Raw genomic sequence first — 15,297 nt, 5'->3', positions numbered from 1 at the left:
TAATGTTGATGTATGAATTTAAAAACAATTCATAAGTCAAATATTGTCTCTTAACGGAAGTTCCTTAAACATTACACAAGTAGTCTAAAACAAGAGCATATACATATAAATAAAACATCTCGATCATAAACATAGTTTAATTAATTTTGCTATATCTATTGTTTATTTTTATTTTATTATATGATAAAGAGTTTTTAAAAAGATTTATTGATACAAAACAAAGTTCAATAGATTTTTCCTATATATTATTATAGTTGTGTGACATTTTGAGATATTAACTCCAATTTATAGATGACAATTATTTACTCTCAAATAATTTAAGTGAGAACGTAATGAATATGATAATAAAGTTTTATTCTCCTATCTAAGAGTTAAAAATGCTATGAAAAAATAATATTATCCGTCAATTATCTACCTTGACCCAATTACATGAAATACAAAAATCCCATAACAACTCAAGGGTATAATTGGAAAGTAACTTTTTTCTAGAACTTTAAACCACACACAAAACTAGTTAAAAAACAATGAACCAAACACTTGATAATAATAATCCCCGCATTACCAATCCCTGCATTACTAATCTCTGCATTATCAATCCCTGCATTACTAATCCCTGCATTATTGATCTTTGTACCAAACGACCCCTTAGTTCATTGGATAATTAACATAAAGTTGACCTCAAGTCAACAACTTTCTTTAACTCTCATTTGATATGATTTATTTTTAGTTAGTTTAAAAAATTGATACTTTAGTTTGGAATAAAATAATTTATAATTTTAAATATTTATAAGTTATTTTAAATTATAAAATTAATAAAAATTAATAAAAATCATATCAAATTGAATTATATCATACAAAATTAAAAAATGAGAAAAGATTATTAACGAGCAATGTTCATAAGTCATAACCAAGAAAGACTTTCAACAGTAAAAAGTGCATCAGGTAAATTTCTATGAAATTGCTAGTTACAATAAACATAAAAAATGATTCCTTATTTTTTATAATATGTTCAAAATAGCACTTAAGTATCAAGTGAACTATTTTTGTCCTATAAGTTTGTCAAAAAGTAAGTATTTTTGGTTTCTTGTTAATTACTTATCAAACTCTAATTCTTAAATTTAATCGAAATGGAGAAACATCTAGAAATTTCAAGAAACCACAACACAAGAAGCCACGCCAGAAAGAAAATATAAACAAACAAAAAGCTCTGTAACACAATTGCACATTTAAAAGATATACTAGTCTCTTAAAAATGATATAAAAAATAACATAAAGATCCAAATTTGAGTTCTCGCTATATATTTTGTGTTCTTATAATTTCGATAAAAATTAATCGTAAAAGTATAATAAGTATCAGATAAAGTTTTCACTTTTGACAAATTTAAGAGTAAAAACTACTTTAAAAAATATTTTAAATATATTAAAAAAGACAAAGGGATTATAATTTATATTTTTTATAGAGCCCACCAATATTATAATCCTAAAATAAATATAAATGATATTTTTAATTAATTTCTCAAACAGCAATGACTGACTATTGACTATGTCAAATTACTCCAAAAGTCACTCAACATGTTATTGGAATTTTTTATTAGGTCTGATTATACTGTGAACACGTGACTTTTAGTTCATTGGATGATAAATATAAAGTTGACCTCAAGTCAACTACCTTTTTTTATCTCAGTTGATATTATTTTGTTTTTTAGTTAGTTTAAAAAAATAATACTTTATTTTTTAATACAATAATTTATACTTACATAAGTATTTTTAATATTTTCTGATTTACTTTAGACTATAAATTTAAAGAAAATATTTTCAAATTTTTAGTTTTTATTTCAAATTAAATTATATCATATAATTTGATAAACGAAAAAGATAATTAATAATCAATGTTCATAAGTCTTAACCAAGAAAGACTTTCAATAGTAAAAAGTGAATCATGTAAATTCTAATGAAATCGCTAGTTACAATAAGTATTAAAAAATGATCCCTTATTTTTCATAATATGTTCAAAATAGCTCTTTAAGTATCAAGTAAACATTTTTTGTCCGCACCAATCAAGAATCCCAAGGAATTCCAAAAAGTTAAGTATTTTTGGTTTTTCATCAATTATTTATCAAACTTTAATCCTATGTTTAATCGAAATGGAGAAATATCTAGAAATTTCAAGAAACCACAACATAAGAAGTCATATAAGACACAAAATATAAACAAACAAAAAACTCTGTAACACCATTGTACATCAAAAAGTTACACTAGATTCTTAAAAATGATATAAAAAATAATATAAACATCCAAACTTGAGATCCCGCTATATATTTTAAGTTCTTACAAAAATACTAGTAAAAGTATAATAAATATTACACAAAGTTTTCACTTTTGATAAATATAAAGGTCGAAACTACTCTGTTGATATTTTTAAAAAAAAATTAAAAACATACTAAAAAAGATAAGGGATCATTATTGTCATTTTTCCACACCCCCACCAACTATAAATAATAGGTATACAACTCAACTTTTATATACTACTAGCACAAAAAAAAGACTTCTAAAAGTTATGAATATTAAATATGGTTTACTTTACTTAGTATTAGTGCTACTTCTTCTATCACTAAAACTAGAAGGAGGAGGAATTGTAATTTATTGGGGCCAAAATGGGAATGAAGGTACTTTGGCTAGTACTTGTGCATCAAATAATTATGCCATTGTGAATATTGCATTTCTTGTAGTTTTTGGGAATGGACAAACACCAGTGTTGAACTTAGCTGGTCATTGTAATCCTAGTGTTGGTGGATGCACTAGGTTAAGTAATGACATTAGAACATGTCAAAGTAGAGGTATCAAAGTTATGCTTTCACTTGGTGGTGGTGTTGGAAGTTATTCACTTTCTTCTGCTGATGATGCTAGGTAAGATTTGTATTAGTAAAAACTATAGAGTTAATTGATTTTTATTTTATTTTTGTTTTAACGTATTAGGAATAACTAGCTCAACTAATCGAGGGGTTGAGTCAGAATTTTAATATTTATGGGTAAATGTTCTAGTCCTTTTAAGATACTAAATTCTAAATTAAATGAATTCCCAAAAATCAATAAGAGAGTTCGAATTACCACTATTCCATATTTGACATGTAGGAATTGACATACAAGGAAAACTTGTCCAAATATGAAGTGACTTTGTGTGTGTGTTTTTATGGCACCTTTTCTTTTTTATTTGTTCAAGGGAAATTCGTTCTTTCGTGAACTCCATATCCAATTAAACACTATCATATAAAATGAAAAGAGTAACAAAATAAATGTTTAGTGATTATTTCTATATTTTGGCAAAATTAGTGTGAAAGAATAATAATAATAGTTTCATATGAAAAAATTAGGAAGTTTCCCACTATTTCAGTGAGAATCAGTTTTCTACCACTGTTTTTCTAGATAGCTCAAAGGGGGAGAAATAAATAGAAAAATCATGTTCTATAGCACAAAATTCTGAGTGATTCGCGGGTTAAGAAAAAACCTTTGTTTCTAGTAGTGTTTTGAGACGAAATTTGATTGTCAAAATTACCCTGCAGGAATGTAGCAAACTATTTATGGAACAATTATCTTGGAGGTCAATCAACTTCACGTCCACTCGGTGATGCAATTTTAGATGGAATTGATTTTGATATCGAAAGAGGTACAACACAACATTGGGATGAACTAGCAAGAGCCCTCTCAGGATTTAGCCAACAAAGGAAAGTATACTTAACTGCAGCTCCACAATGTCCATTCCCTGATTCATGGTTAAATGGTGCACTCTCTACTGGCCTATTCGACTACGTTTGGGTTCAATTCTACAACAATCCCCAATGTCAATACTCTGCTGGTAGCGCGGTAAATCTTAAGAGTTATTGGAATAAATGGACCACGATTCAAGCTGGAAAGATTTTTCTAGGATTGCCCGCTGCTCCAGGAGCTGCTGGAAGTGGTTTTATACCATCTGATGTTCTTGTTTCTCAGGTTTTACCAGCAATTAATGGTTCACCTAAGTATGGTGGTGTTATGCTTTGGTCTAAGTTTTATGATAATGGTTATAGCTCTGCTATTAAGCCTAGAGTCTAAGATATATATGTTGTATCAATTTAATGTTATGATCACATAACTCATGAAGTATTCTAAGTAATGAGGATTTCAAAGTTCTTGTTGTAATTTGTATGTTGAATACAAATAATCTCTCTACCCCGCAAAGGTAGAAATAAGGTTTGTGTGCATCCTACTTTTCCAGACTCCACTTGTGGGATTATAATGATATGTTACAAAATATAAAGTAGATTCAGATACAAAGAACTAACATAAAATTCCGTATAACATTAACAACTCAATTTATTCACCTTCACGGCTCCTCAAATTATTATAGTTCTTATGGCTATGAAATGAAACACACTGAATAACAAGTTTACTAAACAACGTAACAAACTCGAATTATGAACAAAAAATAAAGCTTAATACACAACACAAGCTTACAAGAAAGACAGATCGAAATGAACTATTATAACTCTCTGGTGCATACAAGATTACCCCCCGTGATATGATCAATTCAATCATCTGTAGCTTCGGTAGTTAGGAGTATACATGCAACTTTCAGCATACTTCACCAAATCAGCAGGTCGAGGAAGACGTGTTGCCACACCTGAAGTACAAATAACCAAATTGTTTAATGTATAAGTAAAACAAGACGAGAAAAAAGGCGACACAAGAAAAGGAAAGGAAATGAACTCACCAAGTTCATACGCTTTGGCTGCAACACTAGCAGCTATGTGAGCTGAGATCTTTCGGATATCAGCAAAAGGAGGGTATATCATTCCCTTGGCGTAATGTTCCTCGGTTACTTGAGCAGCCAGTGCTTCCGCTGTTTCATAGAAAATCAACTAGTGTTATAGAGGAAAGTCAAAAAAGGGGACCCCCCACAGAAATCCATCCATTTGTTGTACTTACAAGCTGCTAAAAGCATGTCATCGTGCACACGGATTGTACCAGACATGACCAAGCCAAAACCAAAACCAGGGAATATGTAACAGTTATTTGCCTGTATATCGCAAGGAGAGAACAAAATCAGGAGCTGTTCTATTCTGAATCGACTATAACACGGGAAGCATATGCATTCATAATACCTGGCCAGGAATGTTGAGTTTTCCATCGTATTCAAAAGAAGGGAATGGACTTCCACTGGCAAAAACAGCGCGACCCTTTTTGAAATAAGGAGAAGTAATAGTCAGTGTCATGAATGTTAGCTAAAATGACCATAAATATAACTAGAACTGTTTCTCATCGACACTTCGTACCTCACTCCAAGTATAAGCTTCTTCAGCAGTACATTCAGCTTGTGAGGTTGGGTTTGAGAGAGCCATAATAAGAGGTCTCTGTAGAATATTTTCAGCATGTTAGCTCAAGAAATAAAAATTTTACCGGGATAAGAAGAAATGAAGCAGGAAATGGATCACCTTATTCATGCAGGCCATGGCCTCAACTACTTCCTTCGTAAATGTTCTTCCAGTTCCAGATGTCCCAATTAAGACAGTTGGCTTAACGGCCTAGATCAAAATTTGAAGCAAGGAGAGTTAAGAGTTTATAAATCATAGGAACAGAGTATCTGAGATGGAAATTGACGGTGAGGATCTCATCACACCTTAACAGCGTCTAGGAGATTGTTGACAGGTTCGTGTTCATGAGCCCAAGGCTTCTTGAAGGCTTGAAGTGTTTCCTTGCGACCACTAACAATAAGACCCTGTACATGATCACTCACTTAGATGACTATGTAAATTAAATAACCAAGTGCTTACATCTATCACATATAAAATATAAGATGAAAACCGAAGAAAGACTAGCTTTTCTGAGAAAGATCATAGATCGTTTATCTTTTCTACCTTTGAGTCCACAAGCCAGATCTTTTTTCGTGTCTCCTCCACGGGAATATTTGTCTGCAGGCAACGATATGGAATTTAAGTATGTGCTACTAATTGGAATTAGAACAAATCTTTGTTCTACAGTTTGTACGAATAAACCAATCTGGTACCTTGTTTGAAATTTCAAGTGCTATGAGTTCTGCAATACCAGTCCCAGCCTGCAATAATATGAAGATTAACATAAGTTGTGTGGCTGTGAGATGCTTTTTAATAGTTCCTGATGTTTGCATTGCAACTTCGAAAGTTAAACGAGAAGAAACAGAAAACAATCACGATTCGACAGCTTACTTAATTTCCTTTGGGTAAAGCTGATAAGATGACAAGGAGTTGAAAGAGATTTGAAGATTCTAATGTAAACCATAACCATCATTAGTCCAAAAGGATTCTGAAGCATCGAAAAAAGGGTGTAGCAGAAAGTTGAGGTTTCCCTTTTAAGTCGAATGGAACTTGTTACCGATTCAAAACATCTTTATAAACCATTTAGTTTGTAAAATCTTGTGCAGCATAAAAACCCCGAGTTGGAGGAGGAAATTTATCAAAAATATAGAAACCAACCTCTCCAGCACCGAGGAACAAGAATGTATGATCACATAATGCACCTCCAAGTAGCTTAAGGGATGCAATAAGCCCTGCAAGTACGACAGAAGCTGTTCCCTGCAATAGCGGAATCATCGATCAGAAATGAACAAATCAATCTCATAAGAACATCCAGAGAGACATATAATATACCTGTATATCATCGTTGAAGACCAAATGCGAGGTACGATATTTAGCCAACAGCTCAAAAGCATTGTGGTTTGCAAAATCTTCAAACTGAGAATGAAGTTACAAACATCAGGTTCAGGTGTCATATGGTAAAATCATGATGAAACATTCATAAGTTTCAAATTATTGACCTGTACAAGAATTTTTTCGCCATAGTTTTGCTTCACAGCAGACATGAATTCATGAAGGAAGTCGTAATATTCCTGAAAGAAGAGAAAAAATGTAGCAAAAGCAGGTTCAGTAAGAATTCAGACTTTTGTCTACAAAGACTAATGATAAAATGGAATGGTACTAAAGTGCACCTGTCCAGTTGCTCTCCTTTGTCTGAGACCAATGTAGAACTCGTCGTTTAATAACTTTTCATTGTTTGTCCCTACGTCAATGGTTATAGGCAAGCACTGCATATACAAGCAAATCAATGATCAAAAATGTTTTCATACATAAGAATATGGTGCAGAATCGAGGTTATGATAAATTCACAAATTTTGTTACCGCGGAAGGTCTAACTCCTCCAAGTGCAGTATACAGGGCCAATTTCCCCACGGGTATTCCCATTCCCTGTGACGTTAAAACGAATGACATATAAGTAATTCATAGTGAGAAAAGAGGAACGATACGTATATATCAATTGAGGGCATCATTACCTGGCAGCCAAGGTCACCAAGTCCCAAAATTCTTTCTCCATCAGTTACGACGATGACCTGGATTGATTTTTCAGGCCAGTTCTTCAATACCTCAAGGATTCTTCCTCTGAAAATAAATTATTCATACGTTAGTTGAATGTACTTTCATGTGAAAGTAGTAAAAACACATTTAATCGAAAACATTTCATACTTTTCATTCAAACTGATGTATAAACCCTGTGGACGCTTAAAAAGGCTTCCATATTTTTGACACGCCTCACCGACAGTTGGAGTGTAGACAATTGGAAGTAACTCTTCCACATTATCAATAAGAAGCTTGTAAAACAACCTTTCATTCCGTTCCTGCAAATAACAAATCGCACAAAGTAAGCGAAGAGGACATATAACTATACTCCTTTATTGGTTTAAGATGAAAAATCAGAACCAATACATGTTTTTGAAACTACCTCTAATTCCATCATGGCGACATATTTGTGCAGAGGGACGTCATATTGGCGTATAGACTGCATAAGTTTTTTCTCCTATTTGATATAAAACACAACATTAATAAAGTTAAATGTAAATATCAATCACACACAAACACATCACAAAACTTAGAGAGTTGAATTAGTAAGTAATTTTACCTGAAGTTCCTGTGAGGAAATGACAGGAGGCAAAAGGCCTCTCAAGTAATGAGCATCTCTTTCTCTCTCAGTGAACGCAAGCCCTTTGTTGTAACGCGGATCCCTCAACAAGTTGTATCCACTGTTATTACAACTCAATTGTTAATATCTCATATGATATTTCAACGTAATTTCTCCCAAAAATTGAAACTAGAAGATACTTAAATTTTATATGATCAAATTTCATGATCAAAACAGATCCTTTTGTATTTTTAATAACCGTGGTGTTTAGACCAGCTTGTGTGCACCTCCACACCAGCAATACATATCAAGTAACTCTATTCATCATGTTTCTCAACCAATTCATTGATCACTAGACCGATAATCAAACAGATATTTAAAAACAAAATTTGATCCAAAATCTAGCTAACTTCATCGTAGGCTTCAAATTCTGAATGGGTCTCAAAAGTAAGTTACCTAGAAACGGCAATAGTCCAGGGAGTGATGCACTGATCCTCAGTGGCGCAATCCTCACCGTAAACATCCTCGACGCCACCGGTGGGAGTTGACAGATCCTTCAATGCGCTCTCCATTTTCTCCTTTTTTGTTAAATTCACACACTTTTGTTTTTCTCCTTTGAAAAATAATATCTACTTTCAATAATTCAGAGACTTTTGTTTTTCTGTAAGTGTTTCAGTTTCTGCAACTATATATATATATACACACGCAACTATTGGTGTGTGAAAGGGAACAGTTGACAGAGTATTATCCTTCTAGAATAGTAAAATATTGCTATTTTTATGAATAGTTTGAATTGAATTTTCCTCTCTCAACGACTCCTGCTTTTGTATTTACACATTACACAAGTCTAAAGTTTTGACGTATGATAATTATTTCCTCCGTCTAATAATAGTCGTGCATAATTGACCTGCCAGAGTAACTTTTTCAAATCACCTTTTTAATATAATAAGTTATTTAAATATTAAAAGAATGATAGCATATGGTAAATTATTTATTGAGTTTATAAACTGAACAAGTATTATTAGATATATTTTTAAATTTTTATATGACATGTTTAAAAATTATAAAAGTAAAAATATTATGTCTTTCACATATTTTTAGTGTACGGATGATTTGAAGGTTATTTATTTAAAAAAATTGTATCAAATCAAAATTAGGTAAATAAATTTAACAGAAGAAATGATAAGTTGTATTATGGTTTAAATATAGGTTGTGCCTAGGCCCCTCGGAGTTGATCATTTATTAATATCTCTACAAATACTTACGTTAGATTCTAATTTAAGTTTATTAGGTATAATTAAAATAAATATATAACTGTTACATTTAATTTTATGTTTTGGAAGAACCAATCTAGATGGTATGTTTAGAAATTTTTTACCATCATTGATTTTGAGATAAATTGTGATAGATTAGTTAAGTTTAACTTTATTATTTGGTTATTAATTTAAAATTAACGTATATCTTATTATATTTTAATAAAAAAATATCATCCACTTTATTTAGCAGAAAACGAATTTGAAAAATAGAAAAACGTGGCAAGTGTGGTCTCCTTTCTCTATTTATTCAGCCTTTATGACTTATGAGAATGGAGGAGGAGATCGATGTAGGCGTTACATAAGAATGACGATATAAACAAAATAGTAATTAATTAAAGTATATGAAAAAACGCTTTTAAATGCATTAAGGTTCATAAATGAAATCAATATCAATAAATTTAAAAGTATTACCGTCTAATGAAAATAGTGACCATATCTTTAAAAAAAAAAATTTAAAAGTTATTTTTCTTATATTTTTTTATTTTGTTTTCTAAAAAATCATAAATATATCACTAGTGACGGAGCCAAAAGTTCCTCGAATAGTGTCTAAAAAAGCTTGAATGTCGCAACAAGTGAGATTCAAACTAGCGATCACCTTAAGTCTGAACTTTTCAGACGTGTCAAAAATCATTAGGCTACAACACTTCATTATTTCGAGGGAATTCAAAATATGTTATTTAGCAATTTAACATATCATTCTACTTGCATTCATAATAAATTTTATAACGAAGAGTGTCCTCTTGCACACCCTAAATATAATGGAGCTACGCCACTATTAATATCACATACGCCATTCAACTTAATTTATCTATTCAATTTCAATTTTATACGAAGTATATATCAAAATAAATATATCACGTAAAAAAATTAAAAATATTTTCTTTTTATCTCTAAATAGTAAATGTGAAATTTGACAAAATCTTGTCTGGCGGCTTAAGCGACGCGAAAAGAAGTCCTTTTCTCATTATAGTGCTTGAACGTGGCTTGCATTTCCTAAATAATTAAATGTACGAATATTCCTTTATTATATTAATCATTTTAAAATAAATAAATATCTTTTGAGCGAAACATAAAGTAGTGGATAAGAGGGGTTGTTATAATAATGATTTAATTATAATATTTATTGATGTGATGTTAAAGAGTTGAATTAAAAAAAAAAAAGTTCTAGGACGGGAAAAAATAATTCGGTCCCTACCTTTCACTAAACGGATGTGTTTTGTATGAAAAATGGCATTAATAGTAACGGAAGAAAATAAATGATTTTTTAAAAAGTAAGAAAATATGTAATTTAAACGAAGGAAAATAAAAAAGAGTTTGAAGAGGTCTTTAATTCAAAAATAAATTATATTGCGATTAATCATATTAAAATTAATTATACTGATAATATTATTTTCTATTGACATGTATGACATAATTTCTAAAAAAGAATTGATCATAAATAAAAATAAAATTGTTATCACATAGAACAATAAGTTTATTTATTTAATTTTATGTAAATTTAAAGATTTATTTAATCTAAAAATATATATAAATACAGTAAGAGATCAAATTAAATAAAAAAAAGCATTTACGTATTGCATCATTTTGATCTTCTTTACGACAGCGATTCCTCGAGTGGTGGACAAATGCGGAGCTAGATGGAGTTTATAGGTTCGGATGATTTCAATAGTTTTTCAGTATACTTTATATTTATATTATAAAATTAATTAAATATTTACGTATATTAATTTATAAATTTTGAATAAAATTAATTAATAATTATTAAAAAAATTTAGAATCCTTAAATTTTTAATTTTCGAGACATTAAAAGTAGTGTATAATTAATATTTTTATTTTATATGAATAAACATGGACTTCAAAACTATATGGTAAAGTAGTAGCAGCCTCTTAGCTCACCTTTGATGACTTTCAACTTTATAGTCCACTCAACGACGCGTATTATTTTTCTAATAAAAACAATTTATGAGTACTACTTGAAATTGAAATAAAGAAAAAAGGAATAGTTCCATGATCAGAATCAACCACTTGTCTAGTGCATCAATTATATGACTAGTATAATATGGTTTTTGTCCTTTTTTATGTGAGGTTATTTAAAATAGTTGTACGAATTACATACATATAAATTAAATAATCATGTTAAATGAGATATTTTATATTCGCTTCGTTTCAAAAAGGGATGACCTAATTTGATTTTTAACAGAGTTTAAAAAAAAAAACTTTTTAATCTTGTGGTTCTAAATTAAAGTTATGTCAAATGTACCAAAATGTCCTTTAATCTTGTGGTCTTAAACATGTCACATAGAAAGTTAAAGTCAAAGTATTGTCTAAAAAGGAAAGGGATCATTTTTTTTGAAACAGACTAAAAAAAATAGAGTAATTCTTTATAAAACAGAAGGAGTAGCATTTTTATATTCCGTCTCACATAAAAAAAATTATATATTTCATGTCAGCATCATGCATTATGACACTAAACTTACACTTAGGTGGCAGTCATGTGGATCTTTATTCCATGTAAGACGCTTACGTGTTGAGTCATGTGGCTTATTTTTTCCACATCAGATGCCACGACATGAGGTTAACGGAGTTGTTAAGTTGGAGGGTATTTGTGGTCTCTTACGTTAAGAACAAGGATATTTTTTAGCAAAAAATGAAATGGAGGATATATTTACTCTATTTCAAATAGTTTGAGGTTATTTTGACTCTTTTGTGATAAAAAAAAATGGAACCTTTCTTGTTTTGGTGGTGGGACCATACACTTGGCAAAGAATGAGAAGATCACATACAAGTATTGTCATGATAAAATTCTTCGTAAATTTGAACGTTCTTGATAACTTTAACACTGTTAAGTCTGTAACAATGTTTGTGCCTAAATAAATATGCTAGATCCTTTATTTTGCATCCGTAATTCTTTAATTTTCTTAAGTTTTTAATGTATCTTTTATTTTTTTAGTGTGTTATCATGTTTTATTTTAGTTAAGTATAATTAATAAATTCATACTTCACTCTCTCACATCTTAAAACACCTCTTCCTCGGAAACATATTTAGTAGGAATTAATAATATAGAAATCATAATGTATATAAATTAGAATAGAGAAATTATAATGTATGGGATATAACGTGTGGATTATTTATTGCTATATATAAATTTGATTTGGTTTGTAACCTTTTTATGTAGTATACAATTTAAAATATTTATTCATTTCTTTAACAAAATAGAATAAAATATTGTTTACTATATATTTGAAGGTCATTATTGTCATTCAATAATTTTAATTTGTGTATTATTAATACTCATATTTCACTTTATATGAGTCCGGAGCTTAAAGGGTAAAAAAATTGATTTTTTTTAAAAGGGTACATTAAAAAAAATTCTAACCAAAAGAGCAAAACCGCTACTGACGTAGTGATTTATTTTAACGGCGTTAAGCAAAATCGCTCCTCTAGAAGTGATTTATTATTTTTTTAAATCGCTGCCTTGGCAGCGATTTTTGTTATTGTTTTTTTAAAAAACTTCTTTTTAAATGGAAAAACTTATTTTTTAACTTGGAAGAGATTTTATTGGGCTTTTTATTTTTTAATTGTGTATTTTAAGGCAGCGATTTTATTGAACTCTTTTTTTTTGTATTGTAAATCGTTGTCTTCGCAGCGATTTCAGTGGAAAATATATATTTTTTCAAAAAAAAGATGAGATCGGTGCCAAGGCATTAGGTGCATTAGGTTAAATCGATGTCAAGGCATTAGATGAAATCGCTGCAAACGCAGCTATTTACAATACAATTTTTTTTTTTAAAAAAATAAGTTCACTAAAATTGCTGCAAAGTCAGCGATTTAAAAAGACAATTAAAAAATAAAAAAACTAATAAAATCATTGCCTTGGCAGTGATTTGTTAAAAAAACCTTTTCCATTTTAAAAAAAAATAATAACAAAAATCGCTGCCTTGACGTTAAAATAAATCGCTACGTCAATAGCGATTTTGCCCTTTTTGTTAGAATTTTTTTTTAATGTACTCTTTTGAAAAAAAAATTCAATTTTTTTGCCCTTTAAACTCCGAACTCAACTTTATATCTTAAGCAGCTTATTCACTAACAATAATAGTGATGGAGTAGTAAATACTTCTTTGTTCTCTTTGTTAGGGAGAGTTTACCCCTCCCCCGTCTCCTCCAATGTGGATTTTTTTGGAATATTGGAAAGCGAATGGGTAACTACTTTCTATTTTGTAACTAAACAACATTCAAGGTAAGGATGATTACATAAACTACCGTTTCATAATAGAAATGTATCATCTTTATTTTTATTTTTAGAAATAAAATTATGTCGTAGTATCAAATAAAATAAATAGTAATTACATTTTAAAAATTAATAAGGATTGTATATCTGTGAATAAATGGGCGAAAACTATGTCATCTTTAATTAGAAATTTTGAATTTAAACTATGTTAAATATAAAATTACTTTTGTTAAGAAACATTTTATTCCCCTCTTCCCTCGATATGAAAACATTCATATGCCGATATGTGGATATTCCCCCCTCACCTCCCCCCTCCTTTTAGAAAAATAAATAAATATCTCGATTGTAATAAAAAACAATCTCATACACTGCAGCACATTATTTGATTGATATGTTAGTATTTCTTTAGCCCTCCGTTAATTGCGGTATCAACAACGCTGCATGATTGGAATCTATCACTTTTTTTTGCATTTTAGTATCACTACTTTGCCAAAAACTAAATGGATAATCATAATTCCATTATCCAAATTAATCAATCATATTTGTCAAAAAATTAAGTATCAATCCAACTTTATTCATCTTTTAATTTGAGTTGTCAACCACATGGTTGGCGTCTAGTAGTACCTCTTTTCCTTTTCTTAATTTTTTTTTCTAGAGCACTCATTGAAGATAATAAAGAATATAAGCATGAAAATAATAGGAGGAATTGAAATTAATGATTAATGAGGTTACCTAAAACAATGAAGTAATAGAAAAGTTGAATCCTTATACTAGTACCTGAATTAACCTGAACCAAAATTAGATTTAGAAGAAGACATATAGATTCAAATAGAAGAAAATTAAGTATCTTGAACCAATTAATTATTAGCAATTCAACATTTCAACTACAAGAATTCATCCAAGGAGAAGAAAATTGACATTATGTGTGTTAAAAAGATTTTTGAATCTTATAATCTTTAATTAAGGATATGTAAATGTAGCAAAATATTCTTTCATCTTGTGATCTTAAACATATCATGTGAGAAGTTAGGATTAAAAAATTGTCAAAAAAGGAAAAAGATGTCAGACTTAAAAAAAATTAGACAAACAAATTAAAACATATCTGAACAATTTGTGTATGTGATTAAAGGGAGTTGCAACCTATGTTTAAGGTGTTAGAAGACGTATGTAAAGAATGTGATGTAGTAAGTGTAATTCGGTCTAAATTTAGTTGTGGCTTCAATGTGAACTCCGAATATTGAGTGAAAAAAAAACTCCAATTGTGGTCAACTAAGATATTATGGTAGGAGCTCAAGCTATTAAGGGATTAGAAGTCCTTCAAAATCCAGTAACTTAGGTTAATCAAGGCTCAATATTATTAAGATTAGGTGATCTGTTGTCTAAAATCTAAATATGCCACTAACCTAAGGGCTAAGAATATATACAAGTCCAAAGCCAAAATGATCAGTATATTTTGGAGAGGAAATGTTAAAATGGATGATCCTTTTGATCACCTAGTACTTTTTGTCTTTGTTTATCGAAAGTTGAAACACTATAATAAATGTCATTATTGTTATAACGAAGTAAAACATAACGTAAAGAACTGATTTCGGAGAAAATTCAATTGTTATAGTAAAATGATGCTATAATGAGATTTGAAGTTATATAATGATTTGACTAACAAAATTTCCAATTTTTCCAAGTGAAATTCATGTACAAACGACTACAAAATCTACAAAAATTGGAGTGGAACCCACAGGATAATATGTCTGCTGGGACCAATTTAGATTAGATATAGTAAAATTGTAAAC

General features: G+C 29.9%; 2 protein-coding genes across 2 annotated transcripts; one reads left to right on the top strand and one right to left on the bottom strand.

Moving 5' to 3' along the window:
- Nucleotides 1–2,509: 2,509 nt before the first annotated feature.
- On the top strand, nt 2,510–4,182 carry LOC107020298 (acidic endochitinase). Its single transcript, XM_015220596.2, has 2 exons — nt 2,510–2,907; nt 3,561–4,182. Exons 1-2 carry the CDS (start codon nt 2,558–2,560, stop codon nt 4,087–4,089), a joined length of 879 nt encoding a protein of 292 aa, XP_015076082.1. The 5' UTR covers nt 2,510–2,557; the 3' UTR covers nt 4,090–4,182.
- Nucleotides 4,183–4,325: 143 nt separating this feature from the next.
- On the bottom strand, nt 4,326–8,762 carry LOC107020297 (NADP-dependent malic enzyme-like). Its single transcript, XM_015220595.2, has 19 exons — nt 8,419–8,762; nt 7,963–8,083; nt 7,786–7,860; nt 7,530–7,681; nt 7,340–7,445; nt 7,188–7,253; nt 6,998–7,093; nt 6,827–6,898; nt 6,660–6,743; nt 6,486–6,584; nt 6,041–6,088; nt 5,892–5,945; nt 5,654–5,752; nt 5,469–5,558; nt 5,310–5,387; nt 5,139–5,213; nt 4,963–5,053; nt 4,748–4,876; nt 4,326–4,657 (listed from the first exon to the last, which is right to left on the bottom strand). The coding sequence occupies exons 1-19, from the start codon at nt 8,532–8,534 to the stop codon at nt 4,569–4,571; spliced, it is 1,740 nt and encodes a 579-aa protein (XP_015076081.1). The 5' UTR covers nt 8,535–8,762; the 3' UTR covers nt 4,326–4,568.
- Nucleotides 8,763–15,297: the final 6,535 nt, after the last annotated feature.

Source organism: Solanum pennellii, chromosome 5 (genome assembly GCF_001406875.1).
Source record: "Solanum pennellii chromosome 5, SPENNV200".
Classification (NCBI taxonomy): domain Eukaryota; kingdom Viridiplantae; phylum Streptophyta; class Magnoliopsida; order Solanales; family Solanaceae; genus Solanum; species Solanum pennellii.
The sequence above is the reverse complement of the archived record's forward strand: the minus strand, read 5'-3'. Positions and strand labels throughout refer to the sequence as shown.